The 24,871-nt window shown below is 43.5% G+C and overlaps 2 protein-coding genes and 1 pseudogene across 3 annotated transcripts; 2 read left to right on the top strand and 1 right to left on the bottom strand.

The window, feature by feature from the left end:
* Window positions 1-282: 282 nt before the first annotated feature.
* Window positions 283-1,361, top strand: LOC121541208 (annotated as a pseudogene).
* A 12,128-nt stretch (window positions 1,362-13,489) lies between these two features.
* On the top strand, window positions 13,490-16,498 carry LOC121541832 (uncharacterized oxidoreductase Mvan_2161-like). 2 transcript variants are annotated; one of them, XM_041851148.2, is made up of 4 exons: window positions 13,490-13,845; window positions 14,104-14,184; window positions 15,287-15,847; window positions 16,018-16,498. In XM_041851148.2, exons 3-4 carry the CDS (start codon window positions 15,317-15,319, stop codon window positions 16,357-16,359), a joined length of 873 nt encoding a protein of 290 aa, XP_041707082.1. In that variant the 5' UTR covers window positions 13,490-13,845; window positions 14,104-14,184; window positions 15,287-15,316; the 3' UTR covers window positions 16,360-16,498. The 2 variants fall into 2 exon arrangements, with proteins under 2 accessions (XP_041707082.1, XP_041707083.1); XM_041851149.2 differs by lacking the exons at window positions 13,490-13,845; window positions 14,104-14,184 and adding an exon at window positions 14,319-14,774.
* A 106-nt stretch (window positions 16,499-16,604) lies between these two features.
* On the bottom strand, window positions 16,605-23,001 carry bada (BCL2 associated agonist of cell death a). The gene is made up of 4 exons (XM_041851150.2): window positions 22,555-23,001; window positions 18,581-18,704; window positions 18,189-18,415; window positions 16,605-17,917 (listed from the first exon to the last, which is right to left on the bottom strand). The coding sequence occupies exons 2-4, from the start codon at window positions 18,693-18,695 to the stop codon at window positions 17,816-17,818; spliced, it is 444 nt and encodes a 147-aa protein (XP_041707084.1). The 5' UTR covers window positions 18,696-18,704; window positions 22,555-23,001; the 3' UTR covers window positions 16,605-17,815.
* Window positions 23,002-24,871: the final 1,870 nt, after the last annotated feature.

Here is a 24,871-nt window from a genome sequence, read left to right as displayed (position 1 = left end):
TGTGGAAGGCTACCCGAAACGTTTGACCCAAGTTAAACAGTTTAAAGGCAATGCTACCAAATACTAATTGAGTGTATGTAAACTTCTGACTCACTGGGAATGTGATGAAAGAAATAAAAGCTTAAATAAATCATTCTCTCTACTATTATTCTGACATTTCACATTCTTAAAATAAAGTGATGATCCTAACTGACCTAACACAGGGATTTCTTACTAAGATTAAATGTCAGGAATTGTGAAAAACTGAGTTTAAATGTATTTGGCTAAGGTGTATGTAAACTTCTGACTTCAACTGTAACTTGTCATATTTTTGGTTTTCGACTGCTGATGCTGCTCTGTCACCGGTTGAGTGCTGAAGAAGTGTCCTGCAGGAATCTTCCTGTACACTTGATACACCCCTTATGTGCAACAGCTAAGTCAAGACTGTCTTTTTAGCTACCATACTAAAATGGTGAAGATATTTGTTGGAAATGTGAACTTCCCAACCACAGAGCCAGAACTGCGTAACCTATTTGAGAAATATGGTCAGGTGTCGGACTGTGACATTCTGAAAAACTATGGCTTTGTGCACATGAATGAGGAGGAGGAGGCCCAGAAGGCAGTGGCAGAACTCCATGAGCTCAATGGGGCGCGAATCACAGTGGAGTTTGCCACTACGAAGGTCCGCAATGCCACAAAGATCTACGTAGGGAATGTCCCTGAGGGGACCACAGCTGCTAAGATAAGAGAGCTCTTCCAGCCGTTTGGTGTGTGACATTGTGAAGAACTTTGCCTTTGTGCACATGCAGAAAGAAAATGAGGCCCATGAGGCCATTTCTAAGTTAAACCACTCTAAACTGGAGGGCCAAAAGATCTTTGTGTCCATCTCCCGCAACAATCAAGCCAGATATGGAAGTGGGGATGACTACCCTCCCCCACCTCACCACTATCCACCTCACCCACACCATGCTCCTCACTACCTCCCCCCTCGAGCTCCACACAGTGACGACTACCCATCTCGTGGTCGCCTTCCTCCCCCTCCCCTCCCTCCACCCCCTACTACGATCGTGACCTATTTGTCTGCCATGACCCCATACTCTTCCAATACTCTTCCTCTTCACGTTACTTTGAGCGGGATCCTTATGAGCGACGGCTTCCCCCACTCCCTCAGTGGCCACTCTCTCCCCACCTTACTTCCTGTTATTACCGGGAGCACAGCCCCCTGTTGCCCCCACCTTCCTCTGCCAGCTATGCACGAAGTGGTGCTGGGCGAGATTTTGTTGGTGGCAGCTCTGTGCCCCCTCCTTCCTCTATGCTCAGGCTTTGATAAGGATGATTACTTTGAGGAGAAGTATGCCAATGGTTTTGGTAGGGGTTACTAAGGGTAGGGGTTACTTTTTGAAATTGAAGATTAACTGTATGTGTGTTTGCCATGAGTGCACAGAGAGGTTTTTTTAAGCTGGGCACAATCATATATTATATAGGAAAACGGGTAATAGGAACAAAACTGTACATTAATAAATCTTACTTATCAAAGTCAAATAGCACACTTAATTGATTTTGACTAGTTTTTGTTTATTTGTGATGAATACACGCCAGCCATAATAGCAGTCTATGAATGCATTTTATGAGTGTTTAATTAACAGATTTGTAGACTTGAGGTGGTAGGCTAGTGTCTCAATGTCTGTTGTTAATATTATATGTTGGACTTTTGAAGGAGTTTGGGATTTTTTGGTGTAGTATAGGAATGATGTTTTGTGTAGTAGGCCCTACAATGAGTGGATGGCACTGCATAAAACTATTGATGCTTCTTTGAGACAAAGTTTGAAGGGAAAATTAGATGTAATAATCACTCAGTGTTAAGTTATTTATATCAGACTTTGTCAAATGTATTTTGTCGTCAAGTCCTGAAATACTACTCTTTACTCGTTAGCTAGCTGAATAAACTAAGTTAGTCTATTCCTGGAAACATTGAACTACTGTAGATTACAACAATTATAATTTCTAAAGTGGAAGTTGGAAGAGTTATATTTGAGTGTTTCAGTGAAAGGTTAGTGAGGGAGGCCTCGCTTCCCCAGATGTTTAGTTAATTTAATTCCGATCTCCTTTGCATTAGTGTAGCCTTTTCTGTAGCCTGTCAACTATGTGTATGTCTATCCCTGTTCTCTCCTCTCCGCACAGGCTATACAAACGCCTCACACCGCGCGGCTGCTGCCTCTCTAACCTGGTGGTCCCTGCACGCACGACCCACGTGGAGTTCCAGGTCTCCGGCAGCCTCTGGAACTGCCGTTCTGCGGCCAACAAGGCAGAGTTCATCTCAGCTTATGCTACCCTCCAGTCCCTCGACTTCTTGGCGCTGACGGAAACATGGATTACCACAGAAAACACTGCTACTCCTACTGCTCTCTCCTCGTCTGACCATGTGTTCTCGCATACCCCGAGAGCATCTGGTCAGCGGGGCGGTGGCACAGGAATCCTCATCTCTCCCAAGTGGACATTCTCTCTTTCACCCCTGACCCATCTGTCTATCTCCTCATTTGAATTCCATGCTGTCACAGTCACTAGCCCATTCAAGCTTAACATCCTTGTCATTTATCCACTCTCCAGGTTCCCTTGGAGAGTTCATCAATGAGCTTGACGCCTTGATAAGTTCCTTTCCTGAGGATGGCTCACCCCTCACAGTTCTGGGTGACTTTAACCTCCCTACGTCTACCTTTGACTAATTTCTCTCTGCCTCCTTCTTTCCACTCCTCTCCTCTTTTGACCTCACCCTCTCACCGTCTCCCCCTACTCACAAGGTAGGCAATACGCTTGACCTCATCTTTACTAGATGCTGTTCTTCTACTAATCTCACTGCAACTCCCCTCCAAGTCTCCGACCATTACTTTGTATCCTTTTCTCTCTCGCTCTCCTCCAACACTACTCACTCTGCCCCTACTCAGATGGTAATGGGCGGTCGCGACCTTCGCTCTCTCTCTCCCGCTACTCTCTCCTCTTCCATCCTATCATCTCTTCCCTCTGCTCAATCCTTCTCCCTCCAATCTCCTGATTCTGCCTCCTCTACCCTCCTCTCCTCCCTTTCTGTATCTTTTGACTCTCTATGTCCCCTATCCTCCCGGCAGGCTCGTTCCTCCACTCCTGCTCCGTGGCTTGACGACTCATTGCGAGCTCACAGAACAGGCCTCTGGGCAGCCGAGCGGAAATGGAGGAAAACTAGACTCCCTGCCGACCTGTCATCTTTTCACTCCCTCCTCTCTACATTTTCTTCCTCTGTTTCTGCTGCTAAAGCCACTTTCTACGCTAAGGAAGCTCTTTGCCACCTTCTCCTCCCTGCTGAATCCTCCTCCTCCTCCCCCTCCCTCCTCCCTCTCTGTGGATGACTTCGTCAACCATTTTGAAAAGAATGTTGACGACATCCGATCCTCATTTATTAAGTCAAATGACACTGCTGGTCCTGCTCACACTGCCCTACCCTATGCTTTGACTTCTTTCTCCCCTCTCTCTCCAGATGAAATCTTGCGACTTGTGACGGCCGGCCGCCCAACAACCTGCCCGCTTGACCCTATCCCCTCCTCTCTTCTCCAGACCATTTCCGGAGACCTTCTCCCTTACCTCACCTCGCTCATCAACTCATCCTTGACCACTGGCTATGTCCCTTCCGTCTTCAAGAGAGCGAGAGTTGCACCCCTTCTCAAAAAACCTACACTCGATCCCTCCGATGTCAACAACTACAGACCAGTATCCCTTCTTTCTTTTCTCTCAAACTCTTGAGCGTACCGTCTTTAGCCAACTCTCTTGCTATCTCTCTCAGAATGACCTTCTTGATCCAAACCAGTCAGGTTTCAAGACTGGTTATTCAACTGAGACTGCTCTTCTGTGTCACGGAGGCTCTCCGCACTGCTAAAGCTAACTCTCTCTCCTCTGCTCTCATCCTTCTAGACCTATCTGCTGCCTTTGATACTGTGAAACATCAGATCCTCCTCTCCACCCTCTCCGAGTTGGGCATCTCCGGCGCGGGTCACTCTTGGATTGCGTCCTACCTCACAGGTCGCTCCTACCAGGTGGCGTGGCGAGAATCTGTCTCCGCACCACGTGCTCTCACCACTGGTGTCCCCCAGGGCTCAGTTCTAGGCCCTGTCCTATTCTCTCTATACACCAAGTCACTTGGCTCTGTCATATCCTCACATGGTCTCTCCTATCATTGCTACGCAGACGACACACAATTAATCTTCTCCTTTCCCCCTTCTGATAACCAGGTGGCGAATCGCATCTCTGGCAGACATATCAATGTGGATGACGGATCACCACCTCAAGCTGAACCTCGGCAAGACGGAGCTACTCTTCCTCCCGGGGAAGGACTGCCCACTCCATGATCTCGCCATCATGGTTGACAACTCCATTGTGTCCTCCTCCCAGAGTGCAAAGAACCTTGGCATGACCCTGGACAACACCCTGTCGTTCTCCGCTAACATCAAAGCGGTGACCCGATCCTGTAGGTTCATGCTCTACAACATTCGCAGAGTACGACCCTACCTTACACAGGAAGCGGCACAGGTCCTAATCCAGGCACTTGTCATCTCCCGTCTGGATTACTGCAACTCGCTGTTGGCTGGGCTCCCTGCCTGTGCCATTAAACCCCTACAACTCATCCAGAAGGCTGCAGCCCGTCTGGTGTTCAACCTTCCCAAGTTCTCACGTCACCCCGCTCCTCCGCACACTCCACTGGCTTCCAGTTGAAGCCTGCATCTGCTACAAGACCATGGTGCTTGCCTACGGAGCTGTGAGGGGAACGGCACCCCTCCGTACCTTCAGGCTCTGATCAGTCCCTACACCCAAACGAGGTCATATTTTATTTATAAAGCCCTTTATACATCAGCAGATGTCACAAAGTGCTATACAGAAACCCAGCCTAAAACCCCAAACAGCAAGTAATGCAGATGTAGAAGCACGGTGGCTAGGAAAAACTCTCTAGAAAGGCAGAAACCTAGGAAGAAACCTAGAGAGGAACCAGGCTCTGAGGGGTGGCCAGTCCCCTTCTGGCTGTGCCGGGTGGAGATTATAACAGTACATGGCTATTAAGGCCAGATTTTTCTCCAAGATGTTCAAACGTTCATAGATGACCAGTAGGGTCAAATAATAATCACAGTGGTTGTAGAGGTTGCAACAGGTCAGTGCATCAGGAGTAAATGTCACTTGGCTTTTCATAGCCTGGCATTTAGAGGTTGAAATAGCAGGTGCGGTAGAGAGTTGAAAACAGTAGATCTGGGACAAGGTAGCACGTCCGGTAAACAGGTCAGGGTTCCATAGCCGCAGGCAGAAGAGTGGAACTGGAGCAGCAGCACGACCAGGTGGACTGGGGACAGCAAGGAGTCATCAGGCCAGGTAGTCCCGAGGCATGGTCCTAGGGCTCAGGTCCTCCGGGATGGGAGGGAGAGAGAGAATTAGAGGGAGCATACTTAAATTCACACAGGACACCGGATAAGACAGGAGAATAACACCAGATATAACAGACTGACCCTAGCCCCCCGGCACATAAGACTATTGCAGCATAGATACTGGAGGCTGAGATGGGGGGGTCGGGAGACACTGTGGCCCCGTATGACGATACCCCCGGACAGGGCCAACCAGGCAGGATATAACCCCACCCACTTTGCCAAAGCACAGCCCCCACACCACCAGAGGGATATCAACAGACCACCAATCTACTACCCTGAGACAAGACTGAGTATAGCCATCGAAGATCTCCACCACTGCACGAGCCCGACGGTGTGACAAACCGGACAGGAAGATCACGTCAGTGACTCAACCCACTCAAGTGATGCACCCCTCCTAGGGACGGCATGGAAAGCACCAGTAAGCCAGTGACTCAGCCCCCGTAATAGGGTCAGAGGCAGAGAATCCCAATGGAGAGACAGGAACCGGTCACGCAGAGACAACAAGGGTGGTTTGTCGCTCCAGTGCCTTTCCGTCCACCTTCGCACCCTTGGCCCAGACTACACTCAATCATAGGACCTACTGAAGAGATTAGTTTTCAGTAAAGACTTAAAGGTTGAGACCAAGTCTGCGTCTCTCACATGGATAGGCAGACCATTCCATAAAAATGGAGCTCCGAGATGGGAGGGAAAGGAGAAAGCCCTGCCTCCAGCTGTTTGCTTAGAAATTCTAGGGACAATAAGGAGGCCTGCGTCTTGTGACCGTAGCGTACGTGTAGGTACAGTGGCTTGCTACGCTCAAGTTCTGTTTTTTTGTCTTATTTCTTGTTTGTTTCACACACACAAAATATTTTGCATCTTCAAAGTGGTAGGCATGTTGTGTAAATCAAATGATACAACCCCCCTTGGCATTTTTCCAATTTTGTTGCCTTACAACCTGGAATTAAAATGGATTTTTTGGGGGCTTGTATCATTTGATTTACACAACATGCCTACCTCTTTGAAGATGCAAAATATTTTGTGTGTGTGAAACAAACAAGAAATAAGACAAAAAAAACAGAACTTGAGCGTGCATAACTATTCACCCCCCCCCAAAGTCAATACTTTGTAGAGCCACCTTTTGTAGCAATTACAGCTGCACGTCTCTTGGGGTATGTCTCTATAAGCTTAGCACATCTAGCCACTGGTATTTTTGCCCATTCTTCAAGGCAAAACTGCTTCAGCACCTTCAAGTTGGATGGGTTCCGCTGGTGTACAGCAATCTTTAAGTCATACCACAGATTCTCAATTGGATTGAGGTCTGGGTTTTGACTAGGCCATTCCAAGACATTTAAATGTTTCCCCTTAAACCACTCGAGTGTTGCTTTAGCAGTATGCTTAGGGTCATTGTCCTGCAGGAAGGTGAACCTCCGTCCCAGTCTCAAATCTCTGGAAGACTGAAACAGGTTTCCCTATCCCTATTTAGCGCCATCCATCATTCCTTCGATTCTGACCAGTTTCCCAGTCCCTGCCGATGAAAAACATCTCCACAGCATGATGCTGCCACCACCATGCTTCACTGTGGGGATGGTGTTCTCGGGGTGATGAGGTGTTGGGTTTGCACCAGACATAGCGTTTTCCTTGAAGGCCAAAAAGCTCAATTTTAGTCTCATCTGACCAGAGTACCTTCTTCCATATGTTTGGGGAGTCTCCCACATGGCTTTTGGCGAACACCAAACATGTTTGCTTATTCTTTTCTTTAAGCAATGGCTTTTTTTCTGGCCACTCTTCCGTAAAGCCCAGCTCTGTGGAGTGTACGGCTTAAAGTTGTCCTATGGACAGATACTCCAATCTCTGCTGTGGAGATTTGCAGCTCCTTCAGGGTTATCTTTGGTCTCTTTGTTGCCTCTCTGATTAATGCCCTCCTTGCCTGGTCCGGGAGTTTTGGTGGGCGGCCCTCTCTTGGCAGGTTTGTTGTAGGTGCCATATTCTTTCTATTTTTTAATAATGGATTAAATGGTGCTCCGTGGGATGTTCAAAGTTTCTGATATTTTTTTAATAACCAAACCCTGATCTGTACTTCTCCTCAACTTTGTCCCTGACCTGTTTGGAGAGCTCCTTGGTCTTCATGGTGCCGCTTGCTTGGTGGTGCCCCTTGCTTAGTGGTGTTGCAGACTCTGGGGTCTTTCACAACAGGTGTATACAGTGGGGAGAACAAGTATTTGATACACTGCCGATTTTGCAGGTTTACCTACTTACAAAGCATGTAGAGGTCTGTAATTTTTATCATAGGTACACTTCAACTGTGAGAGACGGAATCTAAAACAAAAATCTAGAAAATCACATTGTATGATTTTTAAGTAATTAATTTGCATTTTATTGCATGACATAAGTATTTGATACATCAGAAAAGCAGAACTTAACATTTGGTACAGAAACCTTTGTTTGCAATTACAGAGATCATACGTTTCCTGTAGGTCTTGACCAGGTTTGCACACACTGCAGCAGAGATTTTGGCCCACTCCTCCATACAGACCTTCTCCAGATCCTTCAGGTTTCGGGGCTGTCGGTGGGCAATACGGACTTTCAGCTCCCTCCAAAGATGTTCTATTGGGTTCAGGTCTTGAGACTGGCTAGGCCACTCCAGGACCTTGAGATGCTTCTTACGGAGCCACTCCTTAGTTGCCCTGGCTGTGTGTTTCGGGTCGTTGTCATGCTGGAAGACCCAGCCACGACCCATCTTCAATGCTCTTACTGAGGGAAGGAGGTTGTTGGCCAAGATCTTGCGATACATGGCCCCATCCATCCTCCCATCAATACGGTGCAGTCGTCCTGTCCCCTTTGCAGAAAAGCATCCCCAAAGAATGATGTTTCCACCTCCATGCTTCACGGTTGGGATGGTGTTCTTGGGGTTGTACTCATCCTTCTTCCTCCAAACACGGCGAGTGGAGTTTAGACCAAAAATATATATTTTTGTCTCATCAGACAACATTACCTTCTCCCATTCCTCTGGATCATCCAGATGGTCATTGACAAACTTCAGACGGGCCTGGACATGCGCTGGCTTGAGCAGGGGGACCTTGCGTGGGCTGCAGGATTTTAATCCATGACGGCGTAGTGTGTTACTAATGGTTTTCTTTGAGACTGTGGTCCCAGCTCTCTTCAGGTCATTGACCAGGTCCTGCCGTGTAGTTCTGGGCTGATCCCTCACCTTCCTCATGATCATTGATGCCCCACGAGGTGAGATCTTGCATGGAGCCCCAGACCGAGGGTGATTGACCGTCATCTTGAACTTCCATTTTCTAATAATTGCGCCAACAGTTGTTGCCTTCTCACCAAGCTGCTTGCCTATTGTCCTGTAGCCCATCCCAGCCTTGTGCAGGTCTACAATTTTATCCCTGATGTCCTTACACAGCTCTCTGGTCTTGGCCATTGTGGAGAGGTTGGAGTCTGTTTGGTTGAGTGTGTGGACAGGTGTCTTTTATACAGGTAACGAGTTCAAACAGGTCAGTTAATACAGGTAATGAGTGGAGAACATGAGGGCTTCTTAAAGAAAAACTAACAGGTCTGTGAGAGCCGGAATTCTTACTGGTTGGTAGGTGATCAAATACTTATGTCATGCAATAAAATGCAAATTAATTACTTAAATCATACAATGTGATTTTCTGGATTTTTGTTTTAGATTCCGTCTCTCACAGTTGAAGTGTACCTATGATAAAAAATTACAGACCTCTACATGCTTTGTAAGTAGGAAAACCTGCAAAATCGGCAGTGTATCAAATACTTGTTCTTCCCACTGTATATACTGAGATCATGTGACACTTAGATTGCACACAGTTTGACTTTATTTAACTAATTATGTGACTTCTGAAGGTAATTGGTTGCACCAGATCTTATTTAGGGGCTTCATAGCAAAGGGGGTGAATACATATGCACACACCACCTTTCCGTTATTTATTTTGTATAATTTTTTGAAACAAGTTATTTTTTTCATTTCACTTCACCAATTTGGACTATTTTGTGTATTACATGAAATCCAAATAAAAATCCATTTAAATTACAGGTTGTAATACAACAAAATAGGAAAAACGCCAAGGGGGATGAATACTTTTGCAAGGCACTGTATGTACGGCAGGACCAAATCGGAGAGATGGGTAGGAGCAAGCCCATGTAATGGTTAGCAGTACAACCTTGAAATCAGCCCTAGCCTTAACAGGAAGCCAGTGTAGAGAGGCTAGCACTGGAGTAATATGATCAAATGTTGTGGTTCTAGTCAAGATTCTAGCAGACGTGTTTAGCAATAACTGAAGTTTATTTAGTGCTTTATCTGGGTAGCCGGAGAGTAGAGCATTGCAGTAATGTAATCTAGAAGTGACAAAAGCATGGATGAGCTTTTCTGCATCATTTTTTGACAAAAAGTTTCTGATTTTTGCAATGTTACGAAGATGGAAAAAAGCTGTCCTTGAAATATTCTTGATATGTTCGTCAAAAGAGAGATCAGGGTCCAGAGTAACGGCAAGGTCCTTCAGTTTTTTTTTGACGACTGTACAATCATCAAGATTAATTGTCAGATCCAACAGAAGATCTCTTTGTTTCTTGGGACCTAGAACTAGCATCTCTGTTTTGCCCGAGTTTAAAAGTAAAACATTTGCCGCCATCCACTTCCTTATGTCTGAAACACATGCTTCCAGGATAGGCAATTTTGGGGCTTCACCATGTTTAATCGAAATGTAGAGCTGTGTGTCGTCCGCATAGCAATGAAAGTTAACCCTGTATTTCCGAATGACATCACCAAGAGGTAAAATATATAGTGAAAACAATAGTGGTCCTAAAACGGAACCTTGAGGAACACCGAAACTTACAATTGATTTGTCAGAGGACAAACCATCCACAGAGACTAACTGATATCTTTCCGACAGATAAGATCTAAACTAGGCAAGAACTTGTCCGTGTAGACCAATTAAGGTTTCCAATCTCTCCAAAAGAATGTGGTGATCGATGGTGTCAAAAGCAGCACTAAGGTCTAGGAGCACAAGGACATATGCAGAGCCTTGTTCTGACGCCATTAAAATGTATTTTACCACCTTCACGAGTGTGGTCTCAGTGCTATGATGGGGTCTAAAACCAGACTGAAGCGTTTCGATATACATTTTTTGTCTTCAGGAAGGCAGTGAGTTGCTGCACAACAGCTTTTTCTAACATTTTTGAGAGGAATGGGAGATTCGATATAGGCCAATAGTTTTTTACATTTTCTGGGTCAAGGTTTGGCTTTTTCGAGAGAGGCTTTATTACTGCCACTTTTAGTAAGTTTGGTACACATCCAGTGGATAGGGAGCCATTTGTTATGTTCAACATAGGAGGGCCAAGCACAGGAAGTAGCTCTTTCAGTAGTTTAGTTGGAATAGGGTCCAGTATGCAGCTTGAAGGTTTAGAGACCATGACTATTTTCATGAATGTGTCAAGAGATATAGGATTAAAAAACTTTAGTGTCTCCATTGATCCTAGGTCCTGGCAGTTTTGTGGAGACTCAGGACAGCTGAGCTTTGGAGAAATACGCAGATTCAAAGAGGAGTCCGTAATTTGCTTTCTAATGATCATGATCTTTTCGTCGAAGAAGTTCTTGAATTCATCACTGCTGAAGTGAAAGGCATCCTCTCTTGGGGAATGCTGCTTTTTAGTTAGCTTTGCGACAGTACCAAATAGAAATGTTGGATTGTTCTTATTCTCCTCAATTAGGTTGGAAAAATAGGATGATCGAGCAGCAGTGAGGGCTCTTCGATATTGCTCTGTACTTTCTTTCCAAGCTAGTAGAATAACTTCCAGTTTGGTGGAGCGCCATTTCCGTTCCAATTTTCTGGAGGCTTGCTTCAGGGCTCAGGTATTTTCTGTATACCAGGGAGCTAGTTTCTTGTGATTAATGTTTTTAGTTTTTAGGGGTGCGACTGCATCTAGGGTATTACGCAAGGTTAAATTTAGATCCTCAAGTTAGGTCGTTAACTGATTTTTGTACTCCGACGTCCTTGGGTAGGTGGAGGGAGTCTGAAAGGGTCTCTAGGAGTCTTTGGGTTGTCTGAGAATTTATTGCACAGCTTTTGATGGTCCTTGGTTGGGGTCTGAGCAGATTTATTTGTTGCGATTGCAAACGTAATAAGATGGTGGTCTGATAGTCCAGGGTTATGAGGAAAAACATTTAGATCCACAATATTTATTCCACGGGACAAAACTAGATCCAGGGTATGACTGTGGCAATGAGTAGGTCCGGAGACATGTTGGACAAAACCCACTGAGTCGATGATGGCTCCAATAGCCTTTTGGAGTGGGTCTGTGGACTTTTCCATATGAATATTAAAGTCACCAAAAATTTGAATATTATCTGCCATGACTACAAGGTCCGATAGAAATTCAGGGAACTCAGTGAGGAACTCTCGCCCAGGAGGCCTGTAAACAGTAGCTATAAAAAGTGATTGAGTAGACTGCATAGATTTCATGACTAGAAGCTCAAAAGATGAAAACGCAGTCAATTTTGTGGGGGTAAATTGACATTTGCTATCGTAAATGTTAGCAACACCTCCGCCTTTGAAGAATGCGCGGGGGATATGGTCACTAGTGTAACCAGGAGGAGAGGCCTCATTTAACACAGTAAATTAATCAGGCTTACGCCATGTTTCAAGTCAGGCCAATCACATCAAGATTATGATCAGTGATTAGTTCATTGACCATAACTGCCTTGGAAGTGTGGGATCTAACATTAAGTAGCCCTATTTTGAGATGTGAGATATCACAATCTCTTTCAATAATGACAGGAATGGAGGAGGTCTTTATTCGAATGGAGGAGGTCTTTATTCCAGTGAGATTGCTAAGGCAAACACTGCCATGTTTAGTTTTGCTCAACCCAGATCGAGGCACAGACACGGTCTCAATGGGGATAGCTGAGCTGACTACACTGACTGTGCTAGTGGCAGACTCCACCCTATCTCATTGTGGAGCTAGAGGAGTTAGAGCCCTGTCTATGTTAGTAGATAAGATGAGAGTACCCCTCCAGCTAGGATGGAGTCCGTCACTCCACAGCAGGCCAGGTTTGGTCCTGTTCGTGGGTGAGTTCCCAGAAAGAGGGCCAATTATCTACAAATTATTTTGGGAGGGGCAGAAAACAGTTTTCAACCAGCGATTGAGTTGTGAAACTGCTGTAGAGCTCATCATTCGCCCTAACTGAGAGGGGGCCAGAGCCAATTACTCGATGCTACACATCTTTCTAGCTAATTTACACGCTGAAGCTATGTTGCTCTGGGTGACCTCTGACTGTTTCATCCTAACATCGTTGGTGCCGACGTGGATAACAATATCCCTGTACTCTCTACACTCGCCAGTTTTTGCCTTAGCCAGTGTTTGAATGTTAAATGACGAGGCAGAGGCATTGATGCGAGTAACCAGTCTTGTTCAGTATATTGCAATACATCCGGGTATCTCAAGTACACCGGTAAAACACTGGAGTTGCAGTAATTAACATTTACCAACAGATGGCATCATTGTGCCATCTTCCACCCATAACAGCCAGCACCATTTTCAGATTAGCCTTTACGTCGGTAGCCCTGCCGCCTGGTAAACAGCGTATGATCGTTGGATGATTCTTTTAAAGTCTAATATTGCGGATAATAGAGTCGCCAATGACTAGGGTTTTCAATCTGTCAGAGCTAATGATGGGAGGCTTCGGTGGCTCAGTCCCCGTAACGGGTGGAGGAGAGACCTGAGAAGGCTCGGCCTCTGACTCCGACTCGTTGCTTAATCGGGAGAACCGGTTGAACGTTTCTGTCGGCTGAATGAGCGACACCGGTTGAGCATGCCGACCGCATTTCTTTCCAGAAGCCTTGAGAAAATGGTCCGGCTGCGGGGACTGTGCGAGGGGATTTATACTACTATCTGTACTTACTGGTGGCACAGACGCTGTTTCATCCTTTCCTACACTTACATTGCCCTTGCCTAACGATTGCGTCTGAAGCTGTGCTTACAGCACGGCTATCCTCACCATGAGGCGATAGTTCTCCTGTATATTATCAATACAGCGACTTTAATTAGATGGCATAGTGTTAATGTTACTACTTAGCTTCGGCTGGTAGAGGTCCTGTAAAACCATGTCCAGATAAAGCGTCCGGGGTGAAAAAGTAGAATGAAAAAGGTCAAGCGAGTAAAAAATATACAAATAACTAAGACGTTGGTAAAATGTGTTAAATGAAAATAGATTAAACGGTTTAAAAAAAAAGTAAAAACCGTTTGGCAGGTAGCCAAGCAGCATCAAACAGCGTAGCATGGAGACAAGTGATGCGCTCAAAACGGAAACGGAAACGAACCGACAGGATACACTAACTTTGATAATGATGTTTTGGTATTGATTGCTTTTGATGGTGTGCAACATTTCAAGCTCTCCATGGTGCAGTTCCCCAGTCTAATACATTCCATGGTACCACAATGTTGCACAATTTCAGTGATGTCACAGGATGCTTGGAAGGAGATCTCTTTAGAGAATTTTATGCCATGGCAAAGTCTGAAGTCTGAAATGTCCAATTTCTCTGTCCTTGCTGATCTGGTCTTGAATGACTGGATAAGTGAGGACAAAGGACACTGGAACGTAATTAGGATTTGGCCCATGTTATCCCTTTTCAAGCACATGGAGGAGAATCAAACTGTTTTTATACTGCCCTCTTTTTCACCCCTACAGGTTTCAACATCTACTCAGCCTCTTCCAGTCTGTCTACAGCACGTCACTGGGGACTGTTCCTGATGGTATATTTAAGGGTTTGTGAGTATTTAAAGAAAACAATTAGCATTTAGCATTATTGAAGTTCATTTTAACAGCTGCCATTTTAAAACAAAAGTTAAGACTTATTTTATTGTCACCTGCAATAACATGACAAAGTATATTGATTTCCAATGCTGGGTATGACCTAATTCTCGGTTATGTGAAATAGCATAGCAGTATGGCGCATTACCTGCATATTCAAAGGAGCGTTTTGAATTTCTTGATAACTGAAGGAAGGATCTGAATAGAAAAAGTAAAAGCCTATCCACAAGTGGGAGGAGATGAGCAAAAGAAACAATTTCATCATGAAATCATCTGCACTAAAGTGATAGAAGTGTCATTAATTCATATGATCTTACTTAGCCTGTGTTTATTTTTATACAGTCGGTATTTTTAAGATCAGAAGTAGTTGAAGAAGAGGAAGGAAGCCACTTTAGATTATTGAAATGCGTCCACAGTTCGTCTGGTGATGTGCGCGAAGAAAGTAGGGAACCCATAAAATACTTTCGGACATAGCCAACCTCGCTCAGATCCTACAACGTGTGTTCGTGGACGGCACCCTCTAAACATAACACGTGGTCATCCTTCAAGTAAGCTGTCTGTCTCTAAAGAAAAGTAAACGTATGAGAAAGAAAACATTACACTATGTCAGCAATATGATAGTATTTTGCAAACACTGAAATGGTTTGAAGTTAGTCTACTAGTTAGCAATTTCCTGTCAAATTCAGTGTTCCATCATGGCGCGAATATTGTGGTACCTCAGCCAGTTAAATGGAATGAAGAGTCCTCTTCTTCTCAACAAAATACATAAAAAACTTGTCCATGTAGAATTTTCCCCATGTAGACTTGTTTTGTATTACACTAGTTTCAAGTTGTATTAGTCGTATGTACGGGATACACATGGTAACGTTATAACGCTACATACTGTCCAACGAAATAAGATAAGTATACGAACATAAAGTAAATAGCTCAGTAGAATAGAATAAACATCTTAGCATCAGTATTATACAGGAAGTCTGGTAGCAGCAGTTGTGATGTGTGTGTGTAGCATGAATGTATAGGTGAGTGTGTGGCTAATGGTTGTCCATCTTTTTTTTTACAGCACAGTCCTCCTCAGCCCCTCCATCTGGCGATGATGTCTTCCTCCCTGCCCTCGTTTAGATTGAATACTGGGGCTCAGATGCCCCTCCTGGGCCTAGGAACATACAGGCTGCAGGGTAAGCAAATGCACCGGAGTGTTGACGCTGCACTCGGGGAAGGGTATCGTGCCTTTGACACTGCTGCAGTGTACGGCAATGAAGCAGACTTGGGCCATGCCCTGTTGGACCTGATGCCCAAACACAACCTGACCAGAGCAGACATCTTCCTCATCAGTAAGCTGTCCCCAGCGGACATGGGCCCGAAGGCCAGAGAGGGCTGTGCTCGTAGCCTGGAGAGGCTGGGGCTAGGGGGATACATTGACCTGTACCTCATCCACTGGCCTGGAACTGAGGGTCTGGAACCAGAGGATGAGAGGAATGCACAGCATCGAGCCCACAGCTGGACTGTCTTTGAGGAGCTCCATGCCAATGGGATGCTCAGAGCAATTGGGGTCTCAAACTACTCTCCAAGGCACCTGATAGAGCTGCTGGAGACCTGCAGGGTGCGCCCTGCCGTGCTGCAGGTACATTAATGCCCTCATGATTTGTTGAAGTGGTTTTATATTTCAAATTTGACACAAACAGACCATAGTTTAAATCTATTTGGATTTAGCTTAGCCAAGGGCACAGCTGCTGTTGGTACATGGCCTGGGATTTGAACTATTATTTTAATGTATTTTTTACCCTTCTTCAGGTGGAGTTCCATCCCAGACTGGCACAGAGGGAGCTCAGGGGGATTTGCAGGGACTCAGGAGTTTGCTTCCAAGCGTATTCATCCCTGGGGAAAGGTGCCCTGTTGTCGGAACCAGAAGTTGTTGCTATGGCGAAGGGGCATGGCAGAACTGCCTCCCAGGTGCTCTTGAGGTGGGCCACTCAGCAGGGTGTGGCTGTGTTACCCAGGTCCGCACGGCCCGAGAGGGTGAGAGAAAATGGGCAGGTGTTTGACTTTGACCTGGATGAAGGGGGAATGGAGAGACTGTCTGACATGGACAGTGGAACAAGGTTCTGCAAAAGAGATCCCACTAGTGTGGTCTAGAGGGGAGACCCACACAACAATATACTTGATCGGTCATAGAACATTGTGTTAAATGTAATTCTGAACTACAAACAACCTATTAATGAAATGTAATGTTTCATTTACCATATTTATGTTTAAGTCATAGTTCCTTGATTCTTGAGCAAATGTTGGGCCAATCGGTTAGTTTACATAAAGTCCTGTCCTATTGCATGTTAAAATGCTTAATATGAATTACTTCAACAAAGATTTGCAAAAAACAATAGTCACGTTTTAATAAGCAATGTTCAAACATTTAATCTGTTACATAACATAAAAAATATTTACAAATAGTTAAACAGTTGTTTTTATGAAAAAGATAAATATAAAAATGTTAAGCCACACACAAAGTTTCAAGTAGAATATCAGTTATAACTGATGGCAGTGGACAACTCCTACTGTTGTTTGTACACCAGATTGCCATATACACTCATATTTCTTCAACCAAATGCTTAACAGTATTCAGAATATTTGCATATAAGGCAGTTGAGAAGGCTACATACGCCTGGATTGTAAATATTTACATACCGGTATGCACAATATACAATTGAAAACATATGCTCAATAAATTAAAGGCAATTGCAAATGAAAGAACATAATGAAATGTACAGTGTTCTAAGTTGATGAACAATACCCAAATAAACTTAGTGTATCAGTTAAAGTATGTATGAAGATAATTTAACGTCTACTTTAAGTTTTTGGCAATACCCTGCCTTGAAATAGGTGCATGTAAATCTAAGTCTACGTAAATCTACGCATTCTATAGCACACTGGAGTTACATGCGCTTATGTCAAGTCAGAATGCACTTATGTTTTTGCCGGCAAAGGCATTTAATAGGCTAGCATAGGTAGTTAAATCTGTGTAGGGGGGAGGGAATCTGTATAATAAAACGTTTTGTTCACCATACAACATACCCGTCTTACAATTATAGTCATCACAGATCAGTTGTTCTTTCACAGGTTTCATATTTTAAGAATCATTAAAGTATATTTACATTTTGTTAATTTCAAACCATTAGTTATTAGCCTACGCTTTGAAATTCATACTTACAAATGTAGAAACATTTCATAGAACAATTTAACATTTCTCTGCAAATATGTTTAAATATGTTATAAATATGTAAATGGCACAAGAGATTGTCGTTTTTTTAATGACTGCATTTCTTCGAAAATGCATTTATTATGCACTGAATAATTATTTGGTAATATTGCAAAATATTTTCAATATGCAATGCATTTTTGCATAACGTTTGATTTGATTGTACAAAAAGGTCACATTTGAATTTGTGATATTCTCCATAGACATACTTTAATTTAAGCAAAAGTATGCCTATGAGACGTGAATATTTCAGATGTGGTCCAGTCGTTATGGAAATGTGTATGAACTCCTTCTTGCCTTGGCTGGGTCTCTGAAAGAGGTGCGTACTGTATTGGTTTCTCACTCCCTGCCTTCGGCCTCCTTTGGACTCCAGAGGAAAGAGAACCATCCTCGGGAGACTTTCTGCTTGCATCCTCCTGGGCTAATCCCTCTCTTGGGCTCCTGGGCAGGGAAATGGATAGAAAGGTCAACTCCATACATTTTTATGTAAAGCAGTCTTTACTGCAATCACTGTCAATTAGTGAAACTCGGGTAAATAATCTCCCTACAGTATATACACTATGCCTAGACCTGTGGAGTCCATTCATGTAGCTAAGGATAAAGTCACATTTATTACACATTTACTATACATGTATATAGTAAATGGGAATGAGTGTCTGCTTTGTCCCCAATCTTTCAATTGTACACTCCTCTGTCAGCCCACATATCTTACCCCTTTGTCGAGCCAGGTGTCAAATTCATCACTCATCCTCCTCAGCTGGCAACCATATTTCTTTGCAGCCCACAGTGCAGGAGGAGCAGACTGTGATCGCCCTCGGAATGAAGCCCCATCACCCCCGCCCTCCTCAGTAGGAGTCATCACATCCTGAAACTCTGTGTCTTCCCTTTTGCCAACCTGGGAGCACACCTGGGACTCTGAGTAGAGCCGGACACGCCCACCTGTGTCAGTGAGTGGAAAGGGAAGGGGGGAATTAAGATATGGTAGATGTATTTATACCTGAAGAGATTCACACATATATCCAAACTGAGTATGAATGTATTTTCACATGATATTCAATATCCAGGCTTGATAGGTTTGAGGGTAAATGCAAGTTTGATTCTGACCTGGTCGTGGTCTGGTGCTCATTGTAGTTGAGACATGGAGCTGAAATTCTGGGTCATGTGTGGTTCCTGAGTAGTCAGACTCACATTCATCCACACAATCATGTGTGTGGTCCATTCTAAATACCTGAAGAGAAATAGGCCATCCACAGTGAATTATTTTTATTTATTTATTCATTAGGATCCCCATTAGCTAACGCCAATGGCGACATCTAGTCTTACTGGGGCCCGACACATAACGAAGAAGACATTACATATAAAATACTTTACAATTGACGTACACTACCGGTCAAATGTTTTAGAACACCTACTCAGTCAAGGGTTTTTCTTTATTTTTACAATTTTCTACATTGTAGAATAATAGTGAAGACATCAAAACAATGAAACAACACATATGGAATCATGTAGTAACCAAAGAATTGTTAAACAAATCAAAATATATTTTATATTTGAGATTCTCCAAATAGCCACCCTTTGCCTTGATGACAGCTTTGCACACTCTTGGCATTCTCTCAACCAGCTTCATGAGGTAGTCACCTGGAATGCATTTCAATTAACAGGTGTGCCTTCTTAAAAGTTAATTTGTGGAATTTCTTTCCTTCTTAATGCATTTCAGCCAATCAGTTGTGTTGTGACAAGGTGGGGGTGGAGTGGGGTGGGGTGGGGTGGGGTAAAAGACCCAAGTCCATATTATGGCAACAACAGCTCAAATAAGCAAAGAGAAACGACAGTCCATCATTACTTTAAGACATGAAGGTCAGTCAATCTGGAACATTTCAAGAACTTTGAAAGTTTCTTCAAGTGCAGTCGCAAATACCATCAAGCGCTATGATGAAACTGGCTCTCATGAGGACCGCCACAGGAATGGAAGACCCAGAGTTACCTCTGCTGCAGAGGATAAGTTCATTAGAGTTACCAGCCTCAGAAATTGCAGCCCAAATAAATGCTTCACAGAGTTCAAGTAACAGACACATCTCAACGTCAACTGTTCAGAGCAGACTGTGTGAATCAGGCCTTCATGGTCAAACTGCTGCAAATAAACCACTACTAAAGGACACCAATAAGAAGAAGTACTTGCTTGGGCCATTAGACTGGTGGAAATGTGTCCTTTGGTCTGGTCCAACCACCGTGTCTTTGTGAGGCGCGGTGTGGGTAAACGGATGATCTCCGCATGTGTATTTCCCACCGTAAAGCATGGAGGAGGAGGTGTTATGGTGTGGGGGTGCTTTGCTGGTGACACTGTCTGTGATTTATTTAGAATTCAAGGACACTTAACCAGCATGGCTACCACAGCATTCTGCAGCGATACGCCATCACATCTGGTTTGGGCTTAGTGGGACTATCATTTGTTTTTCAACAGGACAATGACCTAACACACCTCCAGGCTGTGTAAGGGCTATTTTACCAAGAAGGAGAGTGATGGAGTGCTGCATCAGATGACCTGGCCTCCACAATACAAATTGAGATAGTTTGGGATGAGTCAGACCGCAGAGTGAAGGAAAAGCAGCCAACAAGTGCTCAGCATATGTGGAAACTCCTTCAAGACTGTTGGAAAAGCATTCCAGGTGAAGCTGGTTAAGAGAATGCCAAGAGTGTGCAAAGCTGTCATCAAGGCAAAGGCTGGCTATTTGGAGAATCTCAAATATAAAATATATTTTGTGTTATTTCATAGTTTTGATTTCTTCACTATTATTCTACAATGTAGAAAATAGTAAAACAATTAGGAAAAACCCTTGAATGAGTAGGTGTTCTAAAACTTTTGACCGGTAGTGTACATCTAAAAACATTAACATGTATTGTGTGTGTGTGCATCTATCAGTTACACACACATGTCAGTACATACACACAACAAGTAGGTCACATGGGGTAGAGGCGTTGTGCCATGAGGAGTTGCTTTATTTGTTTTTTGAAACCAGGTTTGCTGTTCACTTGTGCTATATTAGATGGAAGGGAGTTCCATGCACTCATGGCTCTGTATAATACTGTACGTTTCCTTGAATTTGTTCTGGACCTGGGGACTGAAAAGCCCCCTGGTGGCATGTCTGGTGGGGTAAGTGTGTGTGTCAGTGCTGTGTGTAAATTGACTATGCAAACAATTTGGAATTTCCAACACATTAATGTTTCTTATAAAAACAAGAAGTGATGCAGTCTGTCTTTCCTCAACTCTTAGCCACGAGAGACTGGCATAGTGTTGCTCATAACCATGTGTACAGTGAGGGAAAAAAGTATTTGATCCCCTGCTGATTTTGTACGTTTGCCCACTGACAAAGACATGATCAGTCTATAATTTTAATGGTAGGTTTATTTGAACAGTGAGAGACAGAATAACAACAACAAAATCCAGAAAAACGCATGTCAAAAATGTTATAAATTGATTTGCATTTTAATGAGGGAAATAAGTATTTGACCCCTCTGCAAAACATGACTTAGTACTTGGTGGTAAAACCCTTGTTGGCAATCACAGAGGTCAGACGTTTCTTGTAGTTGGCCACCAGGTTTGCACACATCTCAGGAGGGATTTTGTCCCACTCCTCTTTGCAGATCTTCTCCAAGTCATTAAGGTTTCGAGGCTGACGTTTGGCAACTCAAACCTTCAGCTCCCTCTACAGATTTTCTATGGGATTAAGGTCTGGAGACTTGCTAGGCCACTCAACGACCTTAATGTGCTTCTTCTTGAGACACTCCTTTGTTGCCTTGGCCGTGTGTTTTGGGTCATTGTCATGCTGGAATACCCATCCACGACCCATTTTCAATGCCCTGGCTGAGGGAAGGAGGTTCTCACCCAAGATTTGACGGTACATGGCCCCGTCCATCGTCCCTTTGATGCGGTGAAGTTGTCCTGTCCCCTTAGCAGAAAAACACCCCCAAAGCATAATGTTTCCACCTCCATGTTTGACGGTGGGGATGGTGTTCTTGGGGTCATAGGCAGCATTCCTCCTCCTCCAAACACGGCGAGTTGAGTTGATGCCAAAGAGCTCGATTTTGGTCTCATCTGACCACAACACTTTCACCCAGTTCTCCTCTGAATCATTCAGATGTTCATTGGCAAACTTCAGACGGGCCTGTATATGTGCTTTCTTGAGCAGGGGGACCTTGCGGGTGCTGCGGGATTTCAGTCCTTCACGGCGTAGTGTGTTACCAATTGTTTTCTTGGTGACTATGGTCCCAGTTGCCTTGAGATCATTGACAAGATCCTCCCGTGTAGTTCTGGCTTGATTCCTCACCGTTCTCATGATCATTGCAACTCCACAAGGTGAGATCTTGCATGGAGCCCCAGGCCGAGGGAGATTGACAGTTCTTTTGTGTTTCTTCCATTTGCGAATAATCGCACCAACTGTTGTCACCTTCTCACCAAGCTGCTTGGCGATGGTCTTGTAGCCCATTCCAGCCTTGTGTAGGTCTACAATCTTGTCCCTGACATCCTTGGAGAGCTCTTTGGTCTTGGCCATGGTGGAGAGTTTGGAATCTGATTGATTGATTGCTTCTGTGGACAGGTGTCTTTTATACAGGTAACAAACTGAGATTAGGAGCACTCCCTTTAAGAGTGTGCTCCTAATCTCAGCTCGTTACCTGTATAAAAGACACATGGGAGCCAGAAATCTTTCTGATTGAGAGGGGGTCAAATACTTATGTCCCTCATTAAAATGAAAATCAATTTATAACATTTTTGACATGCGTTTTTCTGGATTTTTTTGTTGTTATTCTGTCTCTCACTGTTCAAATAAACCTACCATTAAAATTATAGACTGATCATTTCTTTGTCAGTGGGCAAACGTACAAAATCAGCAGGGGATCAAATACTTTTTTCCCTCACTGTATCTACTGTAAGGAGATAACGTTATTCTCATCACAGCGGGGTGTTGGTAAAATCACTATACATGTATTTTATTTACACATACAAATATTTATAGGAATTTCTTAAATATTTTCAAGTAACGTTAACCAGTTAGCTAGCTAGCTAGCTAGCTAGAACTTACCAAAGGTGTCCTGACGACTTGCAAGAGGGTGGTTATAGGTTGACTCGATTTTGGTTATCCTCTTCTTCTGTCAATGTTAAACTGGAGTGCGGAGGTGAGGATATTTCTGTATTTTCTCCTTTCAATGTGAATTTTTACAAGACCCAGTCGGTGTTGATTTCCTCTCATTGCAAGTGGCACACCCAAATATAAACAATAACGTCAGAGTAACGGTCTAGCTAGTATTGTTTTGTGCCACGGGGAGCCTTTTATGATCAAATGTTCAAAATGAACTTTCATAGCTAGCTGACATCTTCTGTTCTTAATGATTGTCTTCGCTAAACTCAATTTCAATCGATGAGTTTATCAAATTCTTACCGAAATGTCTTACCATATGACAGACGTTCTCGTGTACCCAATACTGTTGTTGTCTTCGGTCTCGTCTTGTACAGTTCACCACTGTACAGTAGCACCTCTTCGCCCAATCGGCTGCCACTGGCGATCAGAACGAACCAATAAGCGCGCGCTGCTAGGGGTTTTTCAGTGGCTATCTTGTCAGAACGTCACTGTTGCGAAAGGGGTGTGGAACACAGTTGTGTAACGTATGTAAAGCTAAATGGATCGTGCAGTCTCGTGACTTGTTTACCAATTCGCCCATCGCGGCGCGCACAATTTACTTAAAAGCTTGTCATTGATATTGGGTAGTGTCAGTATTAGGGTTGTGAGTCATTGGTGTGTAGTGGCGGAGATTTAGATTAGCTCATAAATAACCACACTATTACCTTAGGTAGAGAAATTTGCCAATGGTCTGTATATTTGTTATTCTGTAATTTAGTCACATTTTAATTTGAGTTCAGTTCATTTGAGAAGTACACATTATTTGAGATGTCACCCCTAATGATTTTTCATTTGTTGGAAGCAGTACAATATTCTGGCCATAATGACAGACCTGTAATGAGGGACATCACATCAACATGAGGTAGCCTATGCTTTTTGTTCATATCTCCACTGCAATTATGTACAGTGCCTTCAGAAAGTATTCACACTGCTTGACTTATTCCACATTTTGTTGTTACAGCCTGAATTCAAAATGGATTAAATATATGTTTTTTCTCACCCATCTACACACAATACCCCATAATGACAAAGTGAACACATGTTTTTAGAATTTTAGCAAATCTATTGAAAATGTAATACAGAAATATCTGATTTACATAAGTATTCACACCCCTGAGTCAATATATGTTAGAATCACCTTTGTCAGCGATTACAGCTGTGAATCTTTCTGGGTAAGTCTCTAAGAGCTTTACACTCCTAGTTTGTACAATATTTGGCCATTATAATTTTTAATTTTCTCTCAAATTGGTTGTTGATTATTGCTAGACAACCATTTTCAAGTCTTTACATATATTTTCAAGCAGATTTAAGTCAAAACTGTAATTCGGACACTCAGGAACATTCACTGTCTTCTTGGTAAGCAACTCCAGTGTAGATTTGGCCTTGTGTTTTAGGTTATTGTACTGCTGAAAGGTGAATTCATCTCCCAGTGTCTGGTGGAAAGCAGACTGAACCAGGTTTTCCTCTAGGATTTTGCCTGTGCTTAGCTCCATTCTGTTAATTTTTTTGCCTAAAAAACTCCCCAGTCCTTAACGATTACAAGCGTACCCATAACATGATGCAGCCACCAAAATGCTTGAAAATATGGAGAGTGGTACTTAGTAATGTGTTGTATTGGATTTGCCCCAAACATAATAACACTTTTTATTCAGGACAAAAATTGAATTGCTTTGCCACATTTTTTGCAGTGTTACTTCAGTGCCTTGTTGTAAACAGGTTAGTATTGTGGAGTAACAACAATGTTGTTGATCCATCCTCAGTTTTCTCCTATCACAGCCATTAAACTCTGTAACTGTTTCAAAGTAACCATTGGCCTCATGGTGAAATCCCTGAACGGTTTCCTTCCTCTCCAGCGACTAAGTTAGGAAGGGTGCCTGTATATTTGTAGTGACCTGGTGTATTGATAATGATACACCATCCAAAGTGTATTTATTAACTTCACCATGCTCATAGGGATATTCAATATATGTTTTTTTTTCTTCTCATATAACCGATCTACCAATAGGTGCCCTTCTTTGCGAGCCATTGGAAAACCTCCCTGGTCATGGTATTTGAATCTGTGTTTGAAATTCACTGCTGGACTAAGGGACCTTACATATAGTTGTATGTGTGGGGTACAGCGATAAGGTAGTCATTAAAAAATCATGTTAAACACCAATATTGCACACAGAGTGAGACCATTCAACTTATAATGTGACTTGTTAAACAACATTTTACTCTT

This window comes from Coregonus clupeaformis, chromosome 27 (assembly GCF_020615455.1).
Source record: "Coregonus clupeaformis isolate EN_2021a chromosome 27, ASM2061545v1, whole genome shotgun sequence".
Classification (NCBI taxonomy): Eukaryota; Metazoa; Chordata; class Actinopteri; order Salmoniformes; family Salmonidae; genus Coregonus; species Coregonus clupeaformis.
Note: the sequence above shows the minus strand (reverse complement) of the source record. Positions and strands in the feature narration are given on the sequence as shown.